General features: G+C 34.6%; 2 protein-coding genes across 2 annotated transcripts; one reads left to right on the top strand and one right to left on the bottom strand.

Annotated features, from left to right (window-relative positions):
• Positions 1 to 16: 16 nt before the first annotated feature.
• On the bottom strand, positions 17 to 4,136 carry LOC103710969 (putative E3 ubiquitin-protein ligase RF298). Its single transcript, XM_008796913.2, has 2 exons — positions 2,286 to 4,136; positions 17 to 744 (listed from the first exon to the last, which is right to left on the bottom strand). Exons 1-2 carry the CDS (start codon positions 4,128 to 4,130, stop codon positions 265 to 267), a joined length of 2,325 nt encoding a protein of 774 aa, XP_008795135.2. The 5' UTR covers positions 4,131 to 4,136; the 3' UTR covers positions 17 to 264.
• Positions 4,137 to 19,584: 15,448 nt separating this feature from the next.
• On the top strand, positions 19,585 to 23,415 carry LOC103710935. The gene is made up of 2 exons (XM_008796869.3): positions 19,585 to 19,784; positions 22,258 to 23,415. The coding sequence occupies exons 1-2, from the start codon at positions 19,776 to 19,778 to the stop codon at positions 23,194 to 23,196; spliced, it is 948 nt and encodes a 315-aa protein (XP_008795091.2). The 5' UTR covers positions 19,585 to 19,775; the 3' UTR covers positions 23,197 to 23,415.
• The last annotated feature ends 882 nt before the right edge of the window (positions 23,416 to 24,297 follow it).

The raw sequence follows: 24,297 nt of genomic DNA, 5'->3' as shown, positions 1-24,297 counted from the left end.
TCATATTCATGTATGGAATATCCAAACACAAAAGCAGCAATGCAAGTTTAGGATGAAATGTAATGCACTGATAATACATGAGAGTTCATCAAGAATTTAATTTGTTTAAACGCAGACCCTAATATATCAATACCATTCTGGTGGGCTTGTCACTCCCCTCTCCCATTCAAACTGATTGTTTAACCTCCAAGATAAAATGCTTGGCACATTATTCACTTTCATGCGAGATATCATGATTCCAATATTTCTTTAATTTCTCCAAGGTCAGATGTTGCATGCAGAGCGGACGCAGATCCTTTGCTTAATGGGGGTCCTGCAAGAGGGGCAATCTCCCAAGCCTCGATTCTTGTGCAACTCGTTGCATTTTGTGCAAAGAACTTGGTGGGCGCAGGGAAGGAAAACAACTGAAATCTCCTCGGCCAAGCACATCACACACTCCCAATCACGCTGTACCTCTCCAGTTCCAGATTCCTTAAAACCCGTTACATCTGTAGTAAAATAAGCACTCTGGGCCCAATCAAGCCTTGCGAAGTTTGAGGAGTTTATCATTAGCTTTAGTTCTGCAGTCTCGTGCCGAAGTCTCCTGATATCATCTATGCAACTTTGCATATCACTTTCGTTCTTTAATTGGATCATATCCTCCTTTGATTTGACTGAAGCCTCCAGTTTCTCATGTTCTTTTCTTTCATTGAGGACCTTTGTGAGTTCTTCTGACTTCAGCCTTTCTTCTTGTTTCCATCTAGCCTGTGACATTAATCCCGAGGCAGTAAAAATTCAAAAAAAAAAAAAAGAAAGGAAAAGTTGAAACATGCATTCAAGGAAATGACATACAGATCTCTGCTAGTAGTACATGTATTATGAATGACATAACTCCAGATTAAAATCTTCGCATGTAACACAAATGGCAAAACCTAAATTAAAGTCTTGACAAATGCATACATATACGCTGCTACAAAGGATTAGGGAATGACAATTGACGACATATCCTTGATAACTGAAATCCGATGTAGTCCTTTCAGATTCCTATTATAAAGTACTTCATTCTATCTCTTTCTTTTCACTATTTGCAACCATTGAATATGCTAGATATGCATCATTTTTCAGCCTCAAAATGCACAATGATTACTTTCCTAGGTAAAAGTTAGCATCATATACTATCAGAAAGACAGCTCAAAGGTGACAAGAGATATAAAACTGAAGAAAAAAGAAAAAGAATAATTTACAATAGTATCTACAAATGAAAGCCAAAACAAAGAAGAGCTCTCGGGAAAACTTATATGAAATAGAATGACAAATAGAAGAGACAAAATGTTGGTAAAAAATGTTACTGTTTGATAATATATGTGTGTGTGTGCGCGCGCGCGCGCATGAAAATTAGATGAGTATTTTGAACACATCATTTATTCCTTAAATTGTTTTTGTACATTATCTTAGTGACTCCTTGCATTCCTTCTATAGTTTGCTTGTCTTTTCTTTTGTGGAAAGAATTACAATATGAGGGACTTAGGCAAAGATGAGGGTGAGGAATATTTTAAAAGGTATTTTGGCTTATAAGGTTCATGCTATTATCGGGTTTGGGAAGAGTCAAATATAAATAGCCTTATTCTTATGAATGACGAGATTGTTTCCATATTTTGAACTCATAATACCGAGGTCACAATGAGGTAACTTAATTATTGTGCCAACCACACCCTCTAGGGTGAAGGATTTGTCATCCTTATAAGTCCATAAATGCTTCAGGTTTTAATTAGCTAATTATATTGGCAAGGTGAATTTTTCATCTTCCATTTAAAGTTGGCTTTTATAGTAATTAACACATTTATTTTTTGTGGGTAAGTACAATTAATGACCAATAAATAAGATTTTAAAGTCATATATTGAGCCTCAAAAAGAAATAAGACAAGAGTACGGTAATCTTAATGCTTGAGACTAGGACCTCGAGAGGTTTGGATTGTATCTTCCGCACTAAAGTCCATTAGATCGAGCATTGTGTAGATCTCTAAGCACTCCAACCTCCTTCCATACATCTGTATGGATCTTGAAGCATCAATTGCCCGATCAAACGACTGACGTTGCGAAAGGAGGTGAATCATTCTTTCGCGCAAAAGATACAACCCGAACCCAACATAGAGAGGCCGGGTTCGAAGCATTGATATCAAATGTAGAACCAACACAAAATTTAAACTACAAAATGTATTACGAAACAAGTAAATATATAAATAATAATCACCTGAAAATATTTTCTGCAAAAAAAAATAACAAACAATAAACCTGGAAGTAATTACCTCAATTTGGCCATGAGACACCAGAGCTTGTTGAAGTTGCCGCTGTAGTTGCGACAGCACGCGCTTCTCAGTCAGAAGCTCCTCTTGAAACAATGTTCTCTCTCTTTCGCATGTTTGGGCCTTCTTAAGAGTCACAATCTCCTTCAACGAAGCTTCCTGAGAATTGGCTGCTGACTCTGAAGCACGTACCTTTGCAGCTTCCAGCTCTTGTTCCAACCTGGCTTTCTCCAATTCAAGCTTGCATATACCAGCACTAGCCACTTGAACCATGGTTTTTGCCCTCGACAGTGCAGTGTCCATCTCTCCAATTTTCTTCATTGTTCTCTCTGTGAAAGCCTCCTTCTGCTTTATTGCCTCCAGTTTTTCTTGCCTTAGGGTTTGGAGCTCAGCCTTGTCCTTGTTCAGTCTATTTGTAGCCTGCATCACCTTGCGATGGGCCCAGTTTGTCCAATACTGAAGCTCGACTTGCAGATCCGGACCACGAGAGAGTAACATCTCCAGCACATATGGGATGCAGCTGGCAACATCATAATCAGGTTTGAAACTGGCATCACTGCTGCTTTTAGATGGCATTGATGTAAAAGCATCAACATTTGCTGCATGGGAAAGAGATGAAGTGGTGGTCACTGTACTCATGATAAATGATGAACTAGCAAATGATTGTGACGATTCCAGACCAACTGTTTTATCAAGCTTTGGCAAAGAGCAATATGAATCTAGCATGCTGCTCCTTGTGCTCTCCAAGATCTGGTTTGTCAAGGTGACAAGCTTCCCTGCCTTGCCTATTAATCTAGCTTGGTGTCTCCTCTCCGGGGTGCAGCGAAGGGTGAAATCTCTCCTGGAACTATCTGCATGTTTCGAATTAGCATATGCTGGCTTTTCTTCTGGAATAGATGATTCAGATATAGTTAGGGAGGAGAATTTGTCAAGTGGAGAATCAGATGATGACATTGGTTTCTGTTTCGCTGCATTTGGATCAGAATTCGAGAGACTCAGAGATGTCGCAGCAGCAAATCTACCAGAAGCCAAGCCTGGGTCGCCTGTCGCAGGGGGTAACTCAGGTTCGGAAGCATTCTCTGAGTGAGAAGATGATGCTTCCAGCTTGTCATCTTCAGTGACACCAGCCTCGGGCATAAATTGAACAGTTGAAGTATTAGCTGTAGACTCCCCTTTCCATTGGAGATTAGTAGAACTGCTTAAATTCTTAAGATTTGCCAAACCACGGAACAGAAAACTAGCCGGTTTCAATACATTTGAAGGATCTATCTTATAGATCAGCAACCAGAGCAAAAAATCATCCTTACATAGAAAAGGATAATTCTTCTTCTGCCCATCATATACGATCATCGAAACCAACTTCACCAATGTCTTCATCTCCTTGGAAAAGTTTTGCTTCTCAGATTTATGCACCCTCAACCCACACTTCAGAAATGTCAATGCATGCTTCAGAGCATTACCAATGGGGTCTTTACAACCATAACAAATCCCGGTGGCCAATACAGCACTGGTTGCATTGGCCTCCGGATAGCCATAAATAGAAGTGAGGTCTTTTATAGCATTCCTGTAGATCACATCCAAATGACCTAAGATCATGTTCTCAACTTGGGTCTCTGTGAGGTTAAAATTGGAGTCATAGGCACGGTTCAATTGGGGGCCATCCCCGGAGCCATAGGTAAAACTCTTACATATATGGCAGATATAGGCATGACTATTAAGAAAACCATGTCTTAGCTTCAAGTATTTCGCATAGGTCGGAGGATTACATTCAAGCATTCTCTTGATATTTCTCGCTCTCCCTTCAGTAGATGCAGGAGAGGATGGTGAATTCCCACTCGGAGCAGCCATTGATGCCACTTAACTAGCAAATGACAAACCAAAATCTCATTTCCAGATCATTAAAAAGGGCAAAAATAAAAGCAGCAAAAAGAAAAATCATCAAGAACAATACATGCGTGATCAAAAGGAGGGACCACAACTAGCAGGTAAGAAATCAGTGGAAGCATTGAGTCATAAAATTATAATGAAAAAAAAATTAGACCATGTCAAAGCTGGAAAGCAAACCTTATTGAATAGAAGTTTAAGCAATTATATGCCAAATTTCTACATTAAAACAATTGATTTCTTCAGAAAGCCAAACAAATCTAGATTAAAAAACATTGAATAATGATTGACTAAAAATAATGAAATATAAAAGGGACAATAATGTAGCAAAATATAACAAGAGGAAGCAACGAATTAAGACATCATAGAAAAATGACCAAGCCTATCAAAAATACGTTATTAAGAAAGGAAAACAGCATCCTCGATTGAATTCAACCAAAACAAATTGGAAAAAAATGGAGAAAATTGATTGAACTAATTAATACTATGAAAAGAGCCCGAGAGAAGCAACAGACAAGAAGGAAATGAGTTGCACTACATGAAAACAAGTAGATCTAAAGATTGGAGCTTACCAAGATTCAAGCTAACACTTATTAGACTGATGAAGAGACTGACTAGAGATCACCCATAGAAGCAATCAGAGAGGACAGATCTCTAACTCGAGCGTCGGAGTTAGAACATTTCTTGTTTCATAGTTTGTCTCAATTTTGCTTTGGGGTTGCCGTTGTGAGAAAAAATAGGCGGCTCAAAAACAAAGGAGAGTCTATAGCTAGCAACCAAAAAATCAGTGGGAGCAAAAGTTATACACATTATAATCCAAAAAAAAAAAAATCAGACCATGCCAAAGATGGGAGGCAAACCTTATCGATATAGATGTTTAAGCATGTAGATCCAATTTCCTGCAAGAAAACAGTCGATTTCATCAAAAAACCAAACAAACCCAGATTGGAAAAACATCAAAGAGAAATCGATTAAAGATTATAAATAGAAACCAAAGGGATAGATTCATAGCGAAATATATCAAGTAGAAGCAACGAATTAAATAATATCCATACACAAAGAACACAAATTTATCAAGAAAATACATCATGAGGGGGAAAGGAAGAGTGATCAGTTTCCGTCAGAGGAAAGTAGGAACGAAAGGAGGAAATCGATCATAAAATGGCATAATCTGTCACTACGGAAAGACGGCAAGAGAAGCAAGAGATAAGGAGAAGGAAATGGATGCGCTGCATGGAAGCACGTAGAAGGATTGGAGCATACCAAGCTTCGAGCTAACGCTTATTAGATCGACGGACGAACACATAGGAGATCGTTTAAGGAAAAGAGTGGGGAGGACGGAGCTCTAACTCAGAGATCGATCCAGGGTTAGAGCGTTTCTTCTCCCATTCTTCTCTCCGTCCGTCTCAAGCTGGCTGTGGGTTGATGTTTTGAGAAAGGTGGGGGGGGTGGGGGTTTATATGGGCACGTGGAAGCTCACTCGAATGCTGCCATGGTTGCCTGTTGTTTCACGCACCAACCAGCCGAGCAAAGGTTTGCCAATGTGAACGGAATCTTTAGTGATATTTGTACAATGAATTACTACATTTAATTCAAGTTTATCATTTTAAAAAATAGTGGCAGGTTTGCAGTGTGGGTAAGGGATTAGTTTCTGGTATTCTGACAAATTTGGTTAGGCTCGTGAATTGAGGGGATGGGGGTTGCATCTTTCTTTGCACGGATCCACCGTTGGATCACCCACCGTATGGATCTCAAAGCACTCTGAAATCTATCATTCATCTATGTGCATAGATCTCAAAGTGACCAATTGATGATCTAATGGTGGATTCATGCTAAGGAAGGTGAAACATTCTTTCACACAAAAGATGCAACCTGAGTTCGACTTTAGGAGCGGCGGGAGTGGTTTAGGGTTTGTAGTCTTTCTATTGAGGGCACCTATGAGAATGGTTCAATATTAGGGTTTACTTGAGCAAGTTTGGACTAACATTGAGATTCGAAATTTTGAACAAAATAAAAACTAATGAACTTAGCCACAATCAAGAGGATAGTGGGTACTATTTTTTCAATGATGGACGATTCGATTCGAATAAGTAGAGTTATTTTCTGTTCTTGTTTAATATCGACTCGAACAAAAGTAATTCTAAGTAAAGTTGGGCCCAATCACAAGGATTTTGGAGATATATCCATATTCGATAATCCAAGATTCGATCTAGATAAGGGTAAATATAGCTAGTTTTGTTTTTTGTCGTTACTGATTAAATACAACTTGCAATAATACATGTGTTTCAGGAGAATCTAATGACTAGATATGGATTATAAATTTTTAAGAAAATTCTCTGCCGGTGATACACGTGTACTGGTCTCACTTGCTGCTATAAACAAAGTTGGCTTAGATCACGGAATTTTGGAGATATATTCATTTATGATAATGTCATTTTCGATTTGGATGAGAATAATATAGATCTCTGCATGCGATACACATGTGTTCATGTCGCTATTTGCTATTAACCGTTAGTTCTGATAAACGGAACTATAAATCATGTTGGATTAGATTTCGAGATATACCCATCTTCTGTAACGAAAAGTTTGATCTAGTGGAGAACAAATATAGCTAGTGAGGTTTTCCTTTTTTATAGTCAACTACAACTTAAAGTAATACATGTGTTTGATGAATGATCAAGAGAAATCTAACGCATGGATAATGTTTTTTAATATTCTAAGAAAAATTATCAGCATTTGTTGCTCATGTAATTTTCTTGCTTGCTACTATCAAATTTTGTGGGATAACCAATTATGAACGCATAAAATTTTGTGGGATGTAGTTGATAGGATTGCAGGGATCTATCAATTATAAATGATGCAAGATTTGATTCAAATAAAGTAAAAATTACTTATTATTCTTTTATATTTTTATTTATTAACTATGACTTTGAATTAGTGCAATAGATTATCAAATTTGAGAAACATAATATGTGTACAAAATTTTACAACTTTTTAGTTTTCTTCATATGATTTATATTTAAACTACTCTCCTTTCTATGTAACTCAGCACTAGCACATCCAAAGTGATTAATGCCAAAAGCAAATTTCTAGCAAGGATATGATCATGAGAATAGTTAAGAAATATCAATTTTTAGTATTGCAATGTCCATTTCCAATGAAAATCAAAAATTTGTTTGATCTGATAAAAAAAAACAAAGTAATTTCCTTAACTCGCTTGACTCAAATATCTAAGAAAATTTAAGAAAGTAAAAACAATGGTGAAAGTAAGGTCTAGGTCTCCTTTTTTTTATTGATGGATCATAAATTGAGATATATAGCCTCTGTATATACTAGTGAGATCTACCCTTGCATAATTTTGTTCAAATTCCTCTTCTAGTTAAAAGAGAAAATTGTTTTCCCAAAATAGCTATGATAAGTGAAAATAATCATAAAAATGCTAACATAATTAACTTCTACATTAACTTTCCTTTCAACCACTCTACCTAAATCTTTCTGGACTGGGAAATATACTGGTCAAAATTATTCTTGGAAATTTTTTTTTGCTTTGTTCAATCTATTTCGAGACCAAAATGATAAAATTTAGCTTTGGTCGCTTGGTAAACAGGACTCTTTTGGAGATGGCATGACATCATAGAGATCAAAAGTTACCTAATTTCGAAAAAAGAGCACTCAATTAAGCATCTTATGGGCAAGTCATAAACTTTGAAAGTTTGGCATGCGATTCAACCTCTCAATTTAATAGATCTCGCTCATGGATCCTATCTACTTTTTAATATGGCCAAAGTGGTCTATATCAAGTCTGGTAATCCTCTTGAATCAGTATTATTTGTTCTATTTTGCTACTTATAAAAATATCTTGCAATAAAAATGTAAGAAATTGCCATTTAGATGAGGTTTCATGTTTTTTGATTTCTTAAAATTATTTGTACACATTACATACTTATTGCTCTCACTTGTTATATATATTACTATATACTATTTATCTCACTAGGATAATTAATCATGAAAGCATAGAGTTCAGCAAGGATATCATCACAAGGATCACGTAAGCCTCACTATTTCCAAATTTAGTATTGAATTTGGATGGGAATGACCTTAACATTTTCTATGAAGTCAATTAAACATACTTGTGAAGGAGAGGTAGGAAAGGTGTAGGTTGAAGTATCTCTATTTTATGTGGTTTTGCTATGTTTCTAATTGGATCTTACTTGATCGAGCATAACAAGATATTGGGGTAAAAAATTTGGTGAAAAAACAAGAGTTGAACATGGTTAGGAGGACTATTAGATATATTTAACTTAGATAGTGCAAAGTTGATTTGGAAGTGATGAATGCAACCATTCATTGTTGTTGTTTCAGTATTGATTCAAATATTAAAGGTACACATGGTTACAAATAGAGAATGCATTTTTTCAATTTAGTTTCTTACTAATTCTCTACAACATGATGCAATATAAGTATGTTATAAGTGTCATGAGGAACAAAAACTTACATAATATTTATGACTTATTAAAAAAATGCCTATAAGTGATATACATGCATTGATTTTTCTTTCTATTTTATTGTCCAATATTATCTTACCTACAATAACTAATTTAAAAGGATAAGGCTTATTGGGGATATGAATGTGAGGTTCATACATATCTATCTATTTTAAAAAGTTAGAAGACTCAATCTGGAATAAAATAGCCAGTACTTGTTTCCATTTTATTAATTTTAATTATGGTTTGGAGGTTTTTTTTCTAATAGCACAATAGGTTTGTAGGTACTTACACCACATCCTAACTAATATTTACAACTAAGGCTTATTAAGGATATGATATCTTTGAGTTGCACCATGAAAATAAACCAAATAAGCTAAGGCGGGACAACATGATATAATTATACTGTATGATGTCTCATAGGCAGAATAAAGAAACGTCAACCATGATAGGCCGAATAACTATTAAAAGCAAAAACCAAAGGAATAGACCAAGCGAAGCATGTTAAGTCTCTAAGCTCATAATAATACTCATGTTTTATGATGATCATAAGGGATGTAACTCTTATATAAGGTTTCATGAATTTCATTTGTTTACATGTAACGCACATCCATTGCTCTTGCTTGTTGTTTTATTATCTAGTATTAGTGTATCTAGGGTGCAAATTATAAATTCACATATCTTTGTAGGATTTGGCTGCGAGGATCATGGGGATCTATTGATTTTAAATTATGAATGAAAATAAATATAGGTATTTCCTATTCAAGTTTCTTATTACTTTTGTTAAAAACAATGGGAAATAAAGTTGTACTCTATTGCAAGGATCATTGAGATATAACCATCTTCTATAGTGCAAGATTTAATTTGAATGTGAATAAATAAAATTAGTTTTTTCCCTATTATTTTGGTATTGGTTAAGAACAATTTACAATAATACATGTTTCATGAGTTACATCACTAGATTGATAAGGTTTCATTAATTTTCAAAAAAAAATGCATGATTATCTAGGAGGATCACTAGACCTGTGTGAACCACTCTAGCTACTCCTTATAGGTTGGATAATATTTTCAAGCAAGATCTCCCCACATCCAACACTCAATCACTCACCTTAAATTTTGAAGGCTACAACTTTCTCTTTTGACACCTATTTTTAGTATTCTAGTCACCAAAAGAAAGCTCCTAACAAGTACAATAATTGTACAACCATCAAAGGATTTTTTACAAAAAACAAATATTGTCATAAAAATAATTTTAGCCCTTGAAATAGGCTGATCAAAGTAAAAGTTTGATCCGAGGTGGGTTTAGAGTCACCACTAACTCCTTTAAGGCTAAGAAAGGTGAAAAATTAAGAGACAATAATGGATAAAAGCAATCATTAAAGACCAAACCTAGAGTAAGGTTTAAATTTGCTTTCAAGGAAGGGTTGAAGATATGTTATCCCCTCTAGCTTTAGGCATAAAAGCCTAGGCCTATACTTCCATATGTAGAAGGAGCTAGGGCATGCGTGACATACATCTACTCAATGGGTATATCATGGCCAAGGTTCTAGAAACCTAAGGTCTAGCCCCCTTAAGCATACCCTAGAATGCTATATGATTAAGGCTTAGATCGTACGGGAGTTTTTCGAGGGGTTAGATCAAAGGGTCCTAGATCCTATCCACCCATTTAACTAAAAAAATAAAGAAAAAATAAAGATCTACAAGTTGCTCAACAAGAATGTAAGAATTACACCAAAATAAGCAAGAAAAGAGATACACGAGCAATTCTATTATCAAGGAGCAAGAAATTCATTTCCACCAAGTTAATTACATACTATTCATGGAAGAAAGAGAAAATGAGCTTCTCCAATGGTAGATCAACATGATTTGGCTCACTTGCCTCTCTTTTGGTGGAGATCTCTTTGGAATCTCCCTTAGCTTGGTCTCCTCTTTACTATAGGCCTTCTTAGATCACCTCCCCTTCTCATATAGAACTAAAGGAAAAAATCTTGTTTCTCCTCATTTCTTTTTTGCAGTAATTGTTATTCGTTAATAAAGGCTACTTGATTTACCCTTCTTTCAAACAAGAATGGTGAAAGGAGTTTCTTACTTTTCTTTCATAGGTTTCTTAATAAGTAGTCGTTCATTTGAAGCCTTAAGAATTAGATTACTCCTTAAGTTTGGAAGATCTAGATATAAGAATATTGCGGTAGAAGAAGGAAGGGGAGGGAGAGAGCTAAAGCTAAGAAACTCTTAGGCTAGAGCAAAGAATTCCATTGGAAGAGGAGAGCTAAAGAATTAAGAAAGGAGATCATCTCTATCCTCTAAGGCTCTACTTATAGCTAGAAGAAAGGACATAAATGGTAAAATTAGAATTTTTTGAATAGAAAAAAGGTTGAAATAATACCAAGTGGCATCTTAGGATTGGCTTAAGAAAAGAATCGTGGATCAATTTTTAGTTCAAGGGATGGATAATCTCTCCAAGATCTGATAACTATAAGTTCCTCCCTCTTTTTAATTGAAGAGAAAAGTTAGACAAAGATCAAAAATATTAAATTTATTTGATATTCTTATATTTTCCCCCTTTTTAGTGATCTTGGGGTGGACATTGAGATATTTTAGGGTGATTTTTTTATGGCGAGGTAAGAGATGTCCAAAAATATAAAAAATTTGAATTGGGATACTTTGGTTTAAAAGGGAGGCCATGGTTTAATTTTGAATCTAATCTGAGCTCATTTGACCCAATTTCAAAAATTATCAAATTTAGGTTCAAAAGTGAGCCGAGTTGAGTCAAATCAAGTTGTATAAGTAAAAATTAATCAAATTAACCTCAGAGAAGTCTAATTCAACCCTAAGATTATTGATTGGGATAAGAGGGAGATGGAATCGAGATGAATTAGAGATACTGCTCAACTAAACCTACAATTAGTTCGTTGGATATGAAATTACGTAGAAGAGGAAATGAATTTAGTTTGAAATGAATTAGAGTAGGTGAAATAGGGAGGAGAGTAGGGTATTGAATTGGGAGAAATGGATCAATTATTATAATTGAGTGTGATTGGGTCTAACTGTGAGCACAATTGATCAATTAAAGAGTAATTGACAAGTTAGCTAACTGAAATCTAGAAAGGGGTTAGTGAGATGAAGATTTATAAAAGCTAAAGAGCTTTTGATTTAGGATCATGATCCTTATTATTTCTAGGTTTAGGAACTTGAGCATGGATGCCCGGGGATGTCTATGCTAGAAGACTTTAATAAGCATAACTCACAACTTGAGAAGAATTATGCAAAGGAACTAAGAACAAAGTTGATATGGATGTTAAAATCTAGCCTCAAGAAGATTTTAAATAAGATCTGACCGGAATTTCTAAGGGCAGCTTCACTACTATAAATAAAGGGATTGTGATCAAGTTTACTATAATTAGATAAACCAACTAATGACAAAATTGATATAGAAATCAAAATCTAGCTCTAGAAGGATTTTAGTTATGAATCTGAACCAAATTTTGCAAGGACAAACCTCATTAGTTTAAATATAGGGATTGTAATTAGTCTCATTACAATTAATGAAAGAAAAGAGAGGCTTAGAACCATACTTACATACTTATTCTATTCTTAAATTTTAGAGATTTTAGCTAAGCGAGTTGAAGAAAAAAAAAATTCCTATCCAATTAGTGTGTGCATGTGCATAGTTCTCACTTTCAACAGGATGATCAACTACTAGCATATCTAGATGGCCAATTATGAGAATATATGCTTTTGTAGGAAGTGATTTTTAAATCATATGGATCTATTAAATTTTAGATCATATAAGATTTGATTGGATAAAAAAATAGCTAGTACTCATGTCATGCCCCTGGCCTGAATTCATGAGTTAGCAAGGTAAAATCACCACATACTTATAGAGCACTTCCCCAGAAGCATGTAAGGCCTTCATCATGATAATATAATATGGCAGCATAATCAAAGTAATTAGAATCCAAATTCTGATAGTAATAAATCTAACTAACAAGAGATATCTAAAATTTACTTGTGGAAGTTTTATATCAACTATTCATATACTATTCAAAATATAGGGCTTATAACATATTTTTAATAATAACTAAGAAAGCAATACTAATTCTAAGTGGCATCTATATAATTGGCTTTTATTTCTGATCACATTATGAAAGAAGAATACAAATAATGAGCTCAATAGCTCGGTAAGTAATGAATGCCTTAGCTAAATAATTCAATAAATTTTCTCATTAATACCAAGAATATAAGAAAAGAAAATATGTTTGAATAAGACAAAATAAGAATATCAATAATTTCTCAAATACTTAGTTCATGTTCATAATAACAAGTTAAAATATCATATCAATATTGATATTTATATTCAGAAGAATAATTTAAAAATATCATAATTCAACTCAACAATCTTTCTAGCCATGAACACAATTATACCCTATGGCCAAGCCAAAATAATAAGCTCAAAAAGTATCAAAGTGCCAATGCATAACCCATAATGGTAGGGTATCGAAGTCCTAATGCATAACACCTCTAGTAGGGTAACAAAGTGCCAACATATAATACTTATTGGTAGAATATCTAGGTGCTGATGTAACTAATGGGGCATTGAAGTATCAATGCATAACCCTCACTAGTAGGACATTGAAGTGCCGATGCATAACATCGACTAGCAGGGTAAAAAAAAGTTAGTGCATAACTTCTAATGGCTGAGAATCAAAATGCCAATATATAAACCCTAATAGCAAGATTTTGAAATATAGACCAACTAAGAGTCTAGATTATGTATGTTCCATATACGATTAATCAGCAACATACATAATATTACATAATAAAAATATTGATTTCAAATTATAAATTTTATTTTTCATTCAAAATATAATTCCAAAAAAATCACAAACTCAATATAAATTGATTTACAGTTTACTTAATATTGTCAAAAAATTATAATAATTAATTGAAAATTTTAGAAAAGGTCGATCATTGCTTATCTTGTAAGAACAACTAGTAGATAAATCCATATAATTATAAATCCCCTTCAAAATCTAATATCCAAAATTATGGTTTTATCAAAATATAGCCATGACCAACTTTAAAAATAAAATCCTTTCGATATCCCCATATAGAACCAAATCCAATAGTTAGAGAATAGTGCGATGGAAATCAGGCAATGGTAGATAAACCATGAGAAAAAGGTAAAGGAAGGATAGGATTAGCCAGGTGGTGGCGCCCGATAGCGCAAGTTGATTCGATTTAATATGAGAGAGAGGGGAGAGGGGAGAGAAAGTAGAAAGAGAAATAGAGGAAGAGAGAGGAAGAGAGAGGAAGAGAGATAAAGAGGAGTGAATAGCAGAGGGGTTGTCCCATCCCTGTTAAAAAGATGAGGAGGAGGTGGGATGTGGTGCTGGTCTGGTAATAGTGGTGATTGGCAGTCGGAGGACCGATGGTCATCAAGAACATAGCAGCCGAAGGTGGGCAACAACATTAGATGGCTGACAGAAGATCGAAAAAAAAATTATGAGCATTTTCCAACAAAGCCATCGGATGGCCCACGGAATAGAGGAGGGTCTTGTGCTACGAAACTCAACAATCTCCTGAAGAGATTCTAGCGAGATGCTTACTATAAAGAAGAGAGAGAAGCGAGAGAGAAGGGTGATCCATTACATCATCACCATCAAGGTCCTAGCGATGGCTCCATAAAAAGTGTCGATGACAGAAACAAGAGAATCAAAGGCTAAAATGACTGTGGTTGGTGGTGGCAGTAAGCCCATGCAATGGGACATGTCTAGTAATAATGGAGACTAGAGTTTCTTAGCCTTCGGTGGAGTCCAAGAAGGAGTCAGAGTTGGTCTTCTCCTCCAACTCCACTGCTCCCTTGCTCAAACATGCCACCAGCTCACTTGGGTTGGTTCGTGGCTAGGCTGGTGCAAATGTGAGGCTAGGCCTGACAACTCTTGTTTATTTTTTTTATTTATTAACTTCTCTACAACTAGTAAAAACATTGTATCATCAAAAGTGAGAAAACTTGGATGGCATTTACAAATTTTTAGTCAAAATTTGAATGATTTATCCAATAATGTTCTCATTGCTATAAAACTCATTACTAGCATTTTAAATTTATTACTGGTAAAAACATAGGGATAGAAAAGATATGGAGATTAGGATAAGCAAGGACCTATCAATTTCAGCAATGTTATAACCATTTTTAATGAAAACAAAAGTAGCTATTGTTTATTTTATTTTGTTATAAATTAAAAATTACTTGTAGTATAATAGGTATACTAATATAAGAAAGTGTTAAAAACAAAACATCTAGATAATATTTCATTCTTCTTTTTCGGTTTTCTTAAAAAAAAAAAATTGGATGTTTTGCTTGTGCAATGCTCTCACTTGCTATATTATTATCCATTAGTTACCTTCCTAAGATAAAAAATTTTGAAAGCATAAAGCTTAGTAGGGACTTAACACAAGGATCATGGAAAGTAATACGTTTTTAAGAATTCAACATGTAATCTAGCCCAACAAAGTCGGCTAGGATCATTAGTGAGGTAGAGCTAGGAAATTACTAGGTTAGAGTGTCCATTTTTGTATGGTTGTCGAGCGGTTCAGAATTAGATCTTATTTGATCAAAAAAAAAGTGGAAAAACATTTAACAAAAAAAACATAATTGAAGTTGAGCACAATTGCAAAAGATGTCAAGATCTTCATCCTTTCGACTAAAAGGATGATTAAGATCTATTTATTTCAATTTAAAGTTGATTCAATGAGAATACATATAGCTATACCGTATACATGTTTTCATGCTAATTTTGATAAAAGTATTCACAATTGAAGTACAAACTTATCCTTCTTCAATAGGAAAGGATTCGACTTAAATTGGAAAAGCCAATGTTTTTTTTATGTTTTCTTCCTTACCAATAAAATTTCCTTAGAGTAGGATAGGTTTCTCAAGAATGAGCCTCCAAGAGGTTAAGATTTATTTATTTCAATTCAAAGTTGATTAAATGAGAATACACATAGCTATACCTTATCCATGTTTTCATATTAATTTTGATAAAAGTATTCATAGTTGAAGTACAGACTTATCCTTCTTCAATAGGAAAGGATTTGATTTAAATTAGAAAAGCCAATGCTTTTTTATGTTTTCTTCCTTACAAATAAACTTCACTTAGAGTGGGATAGGTTTTTCAAGAATGAGTCTCCAAGAGCGAAGGCAAGCACTGAGGCTACCCACAGAAGGGTTTTAGCTTATATGGCCGAACAACACGAAATAACAAATTGCCAGCTACAACATGACCTGCATTTTAATGAGGTATGCTCCATGATTGAAGAGCTCTCACTTTCTTCCCGATGAAGACATATTTCTCTGATCCTTGAATGCTTCCTCATTGCTTTTCTTTTGAAGGATTCTCTTCAACTTCTGCAATGATATAGTGCTCTTTTTTCTAGGAAATCCCAATTCTTTCTTTCCAACTTAGTGCTTTCAGTCCTATCAATTTTTTTTCACTTCTTTAGGCCTTTAAACCAAGTAATGAGAGAGTTTTTCACTGATTTGATTTGCGAATCGGTCTAGTTCGTGCTTTAGTTTCTTCTTGCACAAGCCAATCATCCTCCCTGACATCTGAGGGAGAAAAAGAGGTTCCAAAAATTATCTTGAGTTTCCTTGAGCAGCAAACAAGCCTGAACCAAAAATAAAGGATAAGGAGCTGAGCTGTGAGAAAAAAGTACTCAGTAAATATAGCATTTAGAAGATAGTTGAGTTGTCGAAGCCCCATCACAAAGAAAAATAGGAGTAGTTATATGTAAGATCTTATCTTTCCCGAATCAATCAATGAGACTTGATGATCAAGAAGAAGGTCTTTCATCGCAAAAACCAGTCTTGCATGCAATCACACTAAGAAGTTAGAGAAAATATGCCTCCCATAAAGTGGAACAAAATTCCAATCTAGTTATGAAGGAAAACCTTGGTGAGCCATAAAATCCCCCTTGGAATGACTTATAGAAAATTCCGGATGGGGATTCTAAAAAGATTAATGTTGTGAGTGAAGAATCCACTTTTTCATATCCAACTTTTTTTTTAAAACAATTGCATGTGATATACATGCATTTCTCTTGCTGTTTATTTTATCAATCATTATTATTTAGGGCTGAAATGGCTTGGATAATATCCATCCATTTCCATGCCATATCTGAATAAGATCGGTTCAGATCAAAATTTTTTATATTTGATCCTATTTAGATAATAATCAGAATACATACTTATAAATGTTGTTGGATATAGATTTAGATCTCGATATATGGGGAAATAACAACAAAATAGCACTTGAAATTGGAATGGAATCCGTGCTCTCATATATTTGGTATAGAACTTAGCAAGCGCTAAGTAATATTGAATGTTATTTTATAATGATAATTTATTATAATTATTTAAAACATATTCATGCCATTGAATAGATTTATTCGAATTATGTTGTGACAATTTGTATTTAAATAATTAGTTCTTGTTATCCAAAAATCAATTCTTTTTCCATGGAAAAATGCATATAATTCATTTTATTCTTTTTGAGATTTTTAAAACTTATTTATGTTAAGCCGACCCTCATCTAGTTTGAGATTAAGGCTTAGCTAAGTTCAATTGAGTTGAGCTGAAAACATTACTATTTTAAAAAATAAAGAATATCAGTGATTTATACATGTTTCTAAATTATATATAAACTTTTTATAAGTTTTCTAAAAAAATTAGATGATTTATTATTATTTTCTATTCATGGTACAATGAAAGAGAAGTGTGGAATACAAATTCACATGACTTAAAGAGTGATATTTAATACAAAAAATTTATTAATATTTTATATTATATATTTTGTTTTTGAATAATTTAAATTTTAATATTTTTTAATTCAAAATTTGTCTAATCAACTAAGTCGATGGTCATACTAGTGACTCAAACGTTTGGTCCGGTTAATTTCTCTATGAGTTTAATACTATGTCATATATCCTTATCTAGTTTCTTGTGCATCACGTGCGCATCCTTTATAATTTTGTCATAGATGCTAATTCTAATTATTGAGTTATATATCAAAAATAATATTTGACTTGCCATATTTGGATAGAAAAAATTGGATATAACTAATATCTATCCCTTGTCAATATCCTTCTAGAACTATTATGGATATGCTTGATATCTATTTGTGTCCATATCCCTTTAGAACCAATATGGATATTGATTTTGGTATCCATTTCCACATTTGTATCACTAAAAAGAATATGAATACATTGCTAGTATCTGATAGGCAATCAAACTATTTTAAGTCCTATTATTGATATATCTAGAATGGCCAATTCATAAAGATAGTATTTGCTTGGGATATGATCTCAAAAATTGGATATAACGAATATCCATCCCGTCTCAATATCCTTCTACAACAATTATGGATATGCTTGATATCTATTTGTGTCCATATCCCTTTAGAACTAATATGAATACTAATTTTGATATCCATTTCCACATCTGTATCTCCAAAAAAAATATGGATACATTACTAGTATCTGATAGGTAACCAATCTATTTTAAGTTCTATTATTGATATACCTAGAATGGCCAGACAACATTTGCTTCGGTATGATCTCTAGGGTCATGGGGATCTCAAGGATAGTAGGGGATTTATTCAATTTAAATAATTTAATACTCTATTTGGATGAAAATAAAATAACCATTTCTTGTTGCCATATTGTTATTGCTAATGGCTTGGAGCTTTTTTTTTTTTTTTTGGTTTAAAGAAGGTGGTTTGTTTGTAGTAGGATATATAGGGAACTTTCTCAAATACCCTAAATGTTTGCAAATGTAAATAGAATCTTTAGTAATTATATATTTAATGCTTTGTAAAAAATTACTATATTTAATTGAAATTTGTTAGTTTATCCTGCCAAGTGGAATGATAGTGAGGGATTGATTTTTGGTTTAAAAATCGATATAGTTGGTTAGGCTAACGAGTTTAGGAGACCTAGGAGCGGTTTAGATTTTGGAGACATACTAATAAATGTAGTCATAAGTGGTTCAATTTTGTAGGAAAAAAATTTTTGGCAAGGCATCAGCAATAGAATTTTGATGGAACAATAGATGGAGTTGGCCAAAATCATGTGGATGACCAGATTCTAGCAATTTCCAGTGGCCCAAAACTGCATTCGAATGGGGAAGATATGGCTACTTCTATTTTTGTGTTTCAGTAGTAATTTTGAAAAGTAAACATAAAGATAAAAATTGGATATATTCATCAAGAATCACAGAGAAATATCCAACTTTGATTCAATTTAATTTCAATAATGGTAAATATGACTAGTTTTGTTTTCTTTCATTACTAATAAATTTACAACTTGCATCGGTATGTGTTTCATGAATGATCATGAAGAACATAATGCTGTGATGAGCTTTCATGCACTACTCCCACTTGCTATTTAGCACCCACCATTGGTGTACCTAGGGTAACATCAGGAGCGGCCCAATATATTTAGAGTCCTAAGGTCGTTCTGTCTTTGAGGCCTTTTTTGTAGTGGGTCGGCCTAAGGCGAACTTACAGAAGAAATTTTTTTTCTTTCTTTTTTATCTTTAAGGCCTTTTCTACAATGGATCTTCTTTGGATCGGAGCCGTAGGCGACCGCCTAAGGGTTGGGTCAGCTGTGGATACCATCAAATTGATATGAAAAGCAGCTACAAACATTAAATTGATCACAGGTCATCAGATTACAAGGTGTTGAGACTAACATGGTCCTGTGTCTCTGGCTCTTTTTCTTTCTATCTTTGGTTTTTTTTTCCTTTTTTGAAATGCATCTCCCTCTAATTGTCAAAATAAGAAGAAGACGGACTTGACAATGTGACCCCAAAAGTTGACATACAGACTAGCTCCATGTGGCTCCCACGCATATCGGCACTAGGGTGCGGATCGAACAAAAAAACTAGTGCACAAAAATTTTCCGCTCGACAAACGCCCGCATCACGAGGCTCGCCCCGGGAAGCGAGACTCATCGCAATAAATAGTGTCTAAAAGTTTGGGGTACTTCGGAGGGGCTGGTTGCCGCTCGCCAAGGCCATCGCCGAGTCCGACACGAAAAAAAACATAGCGGAGTGCGCCGGAAAGCTATGGAACAGGTAGTATAGATTTCCTTCTCTTTCAATTCTGCAAATTTTAGCTGCAATTTGAGCGTTGTTCTTGACAGATCTGATTGTTCCTCTGAGCTGCTTTGGTTTGGATCTTTGGTTCTTGTCTCAGTTTCGGTATATCTGGCTTTATTTTGGTTTCGTTGTTTGTTTTTCCAATCTTTTCCCCTTCCTTTGGATCCTTCTTCTGTTCTTAGTCCTCTGTTTAGTAGGTATTTCTATTTTAATCTGGGTTTATTTGTTTGTTTTAATTTGATAGCTTTATGTTTGTTTTCTTGGAATTTTGGGAAGAATCAGGTTTTGCTTGATTGCGATTCGATGTTCCTTAGCTCATTTCTTGTTGTTTTGAAGTTTTTTTTTGATCAAAGGTCCTGTTTTGAGGTTAACTGAGCTTTTGTTGGTCAGCTGTGGTTATCAATCTCTGTTGTAGAACTCCAATGTTTAGCTTTTTCTTCTGTCCTTGGTGGAAATTTGTGAAACTAAATAATCATTTGCCAATTATGCCTTTTAAAAGCACTGCTGAAGGATGGGTTTGGCTGCCAGATTCCTGAAAAAATTTATACTTCTGTACATTGTTGACCGCTGAATGTAAAATATAGTCGAATATTAGTTATGATGTAGTATTGCTTTTAATAATTAATTTTTAACCGGTGGCAACATTGCAATGTATTAGATATTGCAATTTATCATGGTGGTACAAATTGAATCTCTTTGTGAAGTTATTTGTTCTGAGTGTGTACAAGCAATCTTGTTTAGATAACTGTTGGTGGCTTCAAGCAATGTCTCTTTTAAAACAATAGAAAGTATAAAAATTTATAAGCAAAGAGAATTTGGGAACATATGGAATGTTAAATTTGAAATTCCAAAGCCTAATGTTGAAAAAATTAACCAAGTTTTGCATCGGTGTGGTATGTCATTATAGATTTATGTCCTGTCCAGTATAAAGATAATATATTATGCATTTTATGTGTGTGTATGTATTAAAAAACATGCAGGTTTTGGTGCTTGAGATTGTTATTATTTCTCGATATAGTTATGGTTTAGATCTGATATATTTTCAATTGGTTGGATGATATTCAATTATGTTTTCTGTTTTCTTTTTAGTGTTTGTATGTGGGCGAAGAGAAAAATGGCACTTTTCCCTAAACACATTCACCTTCGAGTGTTCTAGTAGGTAGCCACCCATTCCATTGATGTCAAAGTGAAGAAGTCCCCTGCCTTCAATTGCTCAACTAGATTAGATTCCTCTTTCCTTGCTTTCTACTTCCCTCTCAATCTCTTTAGTTCACTTACTTTTTTCTTGAAGTTCCCTTTAACTCTTAGCTTGTCTTTAAAGAGCCAAAGACCAATCATTACTTTTTTTCTTCCTTTTTTTTTCTAATCATCGTCACCGCCATAATCAACTAATGACTGTTTTCATTGTTTGTTCAACCATGGAGTCAACCTTGAAAAAAAAAAGCTTGGTAAATTATCATACTTCTATCAAATCATTCTTATAGATCATGGTTAGGATTTCTCCCAGGATAAATGTAAGCATAGACAGTGAAGAGGAAACTATATAGATTACAATAAATCCTTATTTGAGCATTCTTGTGTAGGCTCGCCTTTAAAATCATAATGTAGTCAAGATGTATGAGAATAAACTGGAAATAAATAAGCTTACAAAGGTTTTTCAAACAAATTGATGACCTACTGTCTCACACATGCCAACAATTTGAACTGCAAGACTTCTTATCCTTTCTTCTGCTTTTGTGCAAATTCCTCAGGTGGGTGGATGGGATTTGGGGGGTCTCCACCCCTTTATGTATCCTATCTCCACCAACTTCACTAATAAATTTCTTCTAAAGATATGTTACAACTCAAACTCCAACTTTGCATCTCAACGATCTTCTGGGTAACCATTTGCACCCACCTCTATAAACAATGATAAGTTCAAAATAATAATCTGGTTCAGTTCTCCCCATCTCAAATAGATTGAGAGGGGGAGAACTGAACTATCAACAGGCCTGCTCAAAGAACTGAGTCTCTTCTTCCTTTGTTCTGGCTTTGGAGCATCCTTTCTTCCACATAGTACGAGCTTTAATTTATTTCTTGAACTTTTCCCTATGTGCTTACAAGTTTTTTCTTACTGTTGATTGTTCTGGCTCTCTCTTTGTTAACTTAATGTCCAATTTACAGTAGCTCTCATTCTTTTATTAGTTGCTTTTGTTGATAGAAATCTTGGTAAAAGATAACTCCTTTTCTGTGCCAATCAAGGCCGTACACCTAATATTTTGCCGTAAATTTGTGCGCTTCTGAAACTCTGTATGCCTTTTAATGCTTTTAAGGCATTTTAGCACCATAGCTAAGTGCAGGCTGCTGAAATGCCTTTGCCTATGTAAATTATTGTCCAAGTCTGGTATAAAAGTTGGAAGCTTTGCAATATATATTTGTAGATAGCCTGACTTCATATTATCTGTGACAGAAATTAGGAAACTCCAAATATGCTGGTGCATATGCAGTACAATGTGGTAAATGTTTCAAATTCAGGCTAATTCCAACAAAAGAAGAATTTGAGACTATTAGACATAACTTCATCGAGGATCCCTGGTTCTGCAACAAAAATCCTAATGTTTCTTGTGATGATCCTAGTGATATAGAGCTAGATGCAACTCAGATATGGGTTGCTGATAAGCCAAATGTACCTAAGGCTCCCCCTAATACCGAAAGAATGCTGACCATGAGGAAGGATTTATCCAAAATGGATTGCAGCTATATCATGCCCAATGGGAAGAGAGTCAGGAGCACTGTGGAGGTGGAGAAGTTTCTAGAAGCCCATCCAGAATATGAAGATCAATTTTCTGTATCAAGCTTTAGTTTTACATCCCCAAAGATAATGGAAGAGTTAGTTTCCAGAAATATGGAGGGGAGAGAGTCAGCCAAGAGTATGAAGCTGAAGGCAGAGAGTCCAGAGGACAACTTTCAGAGTAGTTCCAAAGGGAAAGCATCAGCAAGAATTAAGAAACTGAAGATAGAAAATGCACAAAACAATTCGGAGAGAAATTCTATGGGGAAAGCTTTGTCCATAATAAAGAAGCCCAAGACAGAGGGCTCAGAGGACTATTTAGAGCGGAAAGCTTTAGCAATAGTTGAGAAGCCGAAGGCACAAAGTTCAGACGATTCTGAAGGTAAATCTTTACTTGTAATTGAGAAGCCAAAAACAGAAAGTTCAGAAGACAATTCTGAGGAGAAAGCTTTAGCAATAACAAATAAACCGCAAACAGGAAGTTCAGAGGACAACTTTGAGGAGAAAGCTTTAGCAATAATTGAGAAGGCGGAGACAGGAAGTTTAGAGGACAATTCTGAGGATTTACATATGGAAAGCTGCATTAACTCTTTCCCAGAGGAAGCTGGGGAAGCTTGAGATTGTTGATGGTGCCAATGGGCTTACCCTTACATCTATTTGCCACAGTATATAGTTAGGCACATGGCCATGTAATATTGATGATCATTCATTGCTTTTTATTTGTGATCGTATATTTTACTGTCACCAAACTATTTGCATTTGTTGCCAACTTTTGCCAGTTCATTCATTGTCTTACAGTATTTCTAGGATTTGACTGATAAATTTTTGCAAGTGAAATGAGTGTGAGAAGGAAGAATGAATGTGACCCCCATAGGAGTGTAAAATTTTTATTATGTTGATATATATGCTTTTATAATTGCTCTATGTACTTCTTATCTCTGCATTTCAAAGATGCAGAACTAAACTAAATGTGGTGCATAATCCTTAGAAATGACTGAGACTCATAAATGTGCAGCTTAGGGACTTAGGCAAGGAATCATGAAGGAGCAGCTCGTGGACTTGTTTAGAACACTAGATTGGTCACAATAGCTTAACTTCTAACATTTATCAAAACTTCATTTCTTGTCCCTCTTCTTCTATTAATTGATATATCACTGTTTACTTATTCTGCTGATGGAAATCAAAGTTAGTGTATAATGCAGATGTTGGGTTTTCAGTAGATTTGAGATGTTTGGGTTAGATGAAGTTTGTACTGTAGGCATAGAAGAGTAAGTAGTTCAATGTAGATGGGAATGCATCAAGAATGGAACATATACTGGAATCTTTGCAAGAAGGCATACATTTGGTTTTACTAATTTACAACTTAGAGGCCCCTTTACTAATTTACATTTGGTCTAGGAATATTGGCCATCCTTTTTGTGCTGGTTTACTGCCTTTGCCATGCTTGCATGGTTGTAGTAAACAACAGCTGCAGTTTTGAAGATCACTTGCACAAGCTTGTGAAAACTGACTCCAAGATATGGATTAAATAATTTTACAAAAGATTTCTACAAGTGTTAATGTTGAAAAAGGGTTGTGAGTATCTCTACTACTGGACCAAGAGCATGTGGGTATACTGTAGTGGTAAGGTCAAGAGAATTTCCATCCAATGGTAAAAAAAATGTCATATTCTAGCAAAAAAAAAAAAAAGAAATAAACTAACTGCATTTCCATTAACAT

Source organism: Phoenix dactylifera, chromosome 1, assembly GCF_009389715.1.
Source record: "Phoenix dactylifera cultivar Barhee BC4 chromosome 1, palm_55x_up_171113_PBpolish2nd_filt_p, whole genome shotgun sequence".
Classification (NCBI taxonomy): domain Eukaryota; kingdom Viridiplantae; phylum Streptophyta; class Magnoliopsida; order Arecales; family Arecaceae; genus Phoenix; species Phoenix dactylifera.
This window is presented reverse-complemented; position numbering and strand designations above follow the sequence as displayed.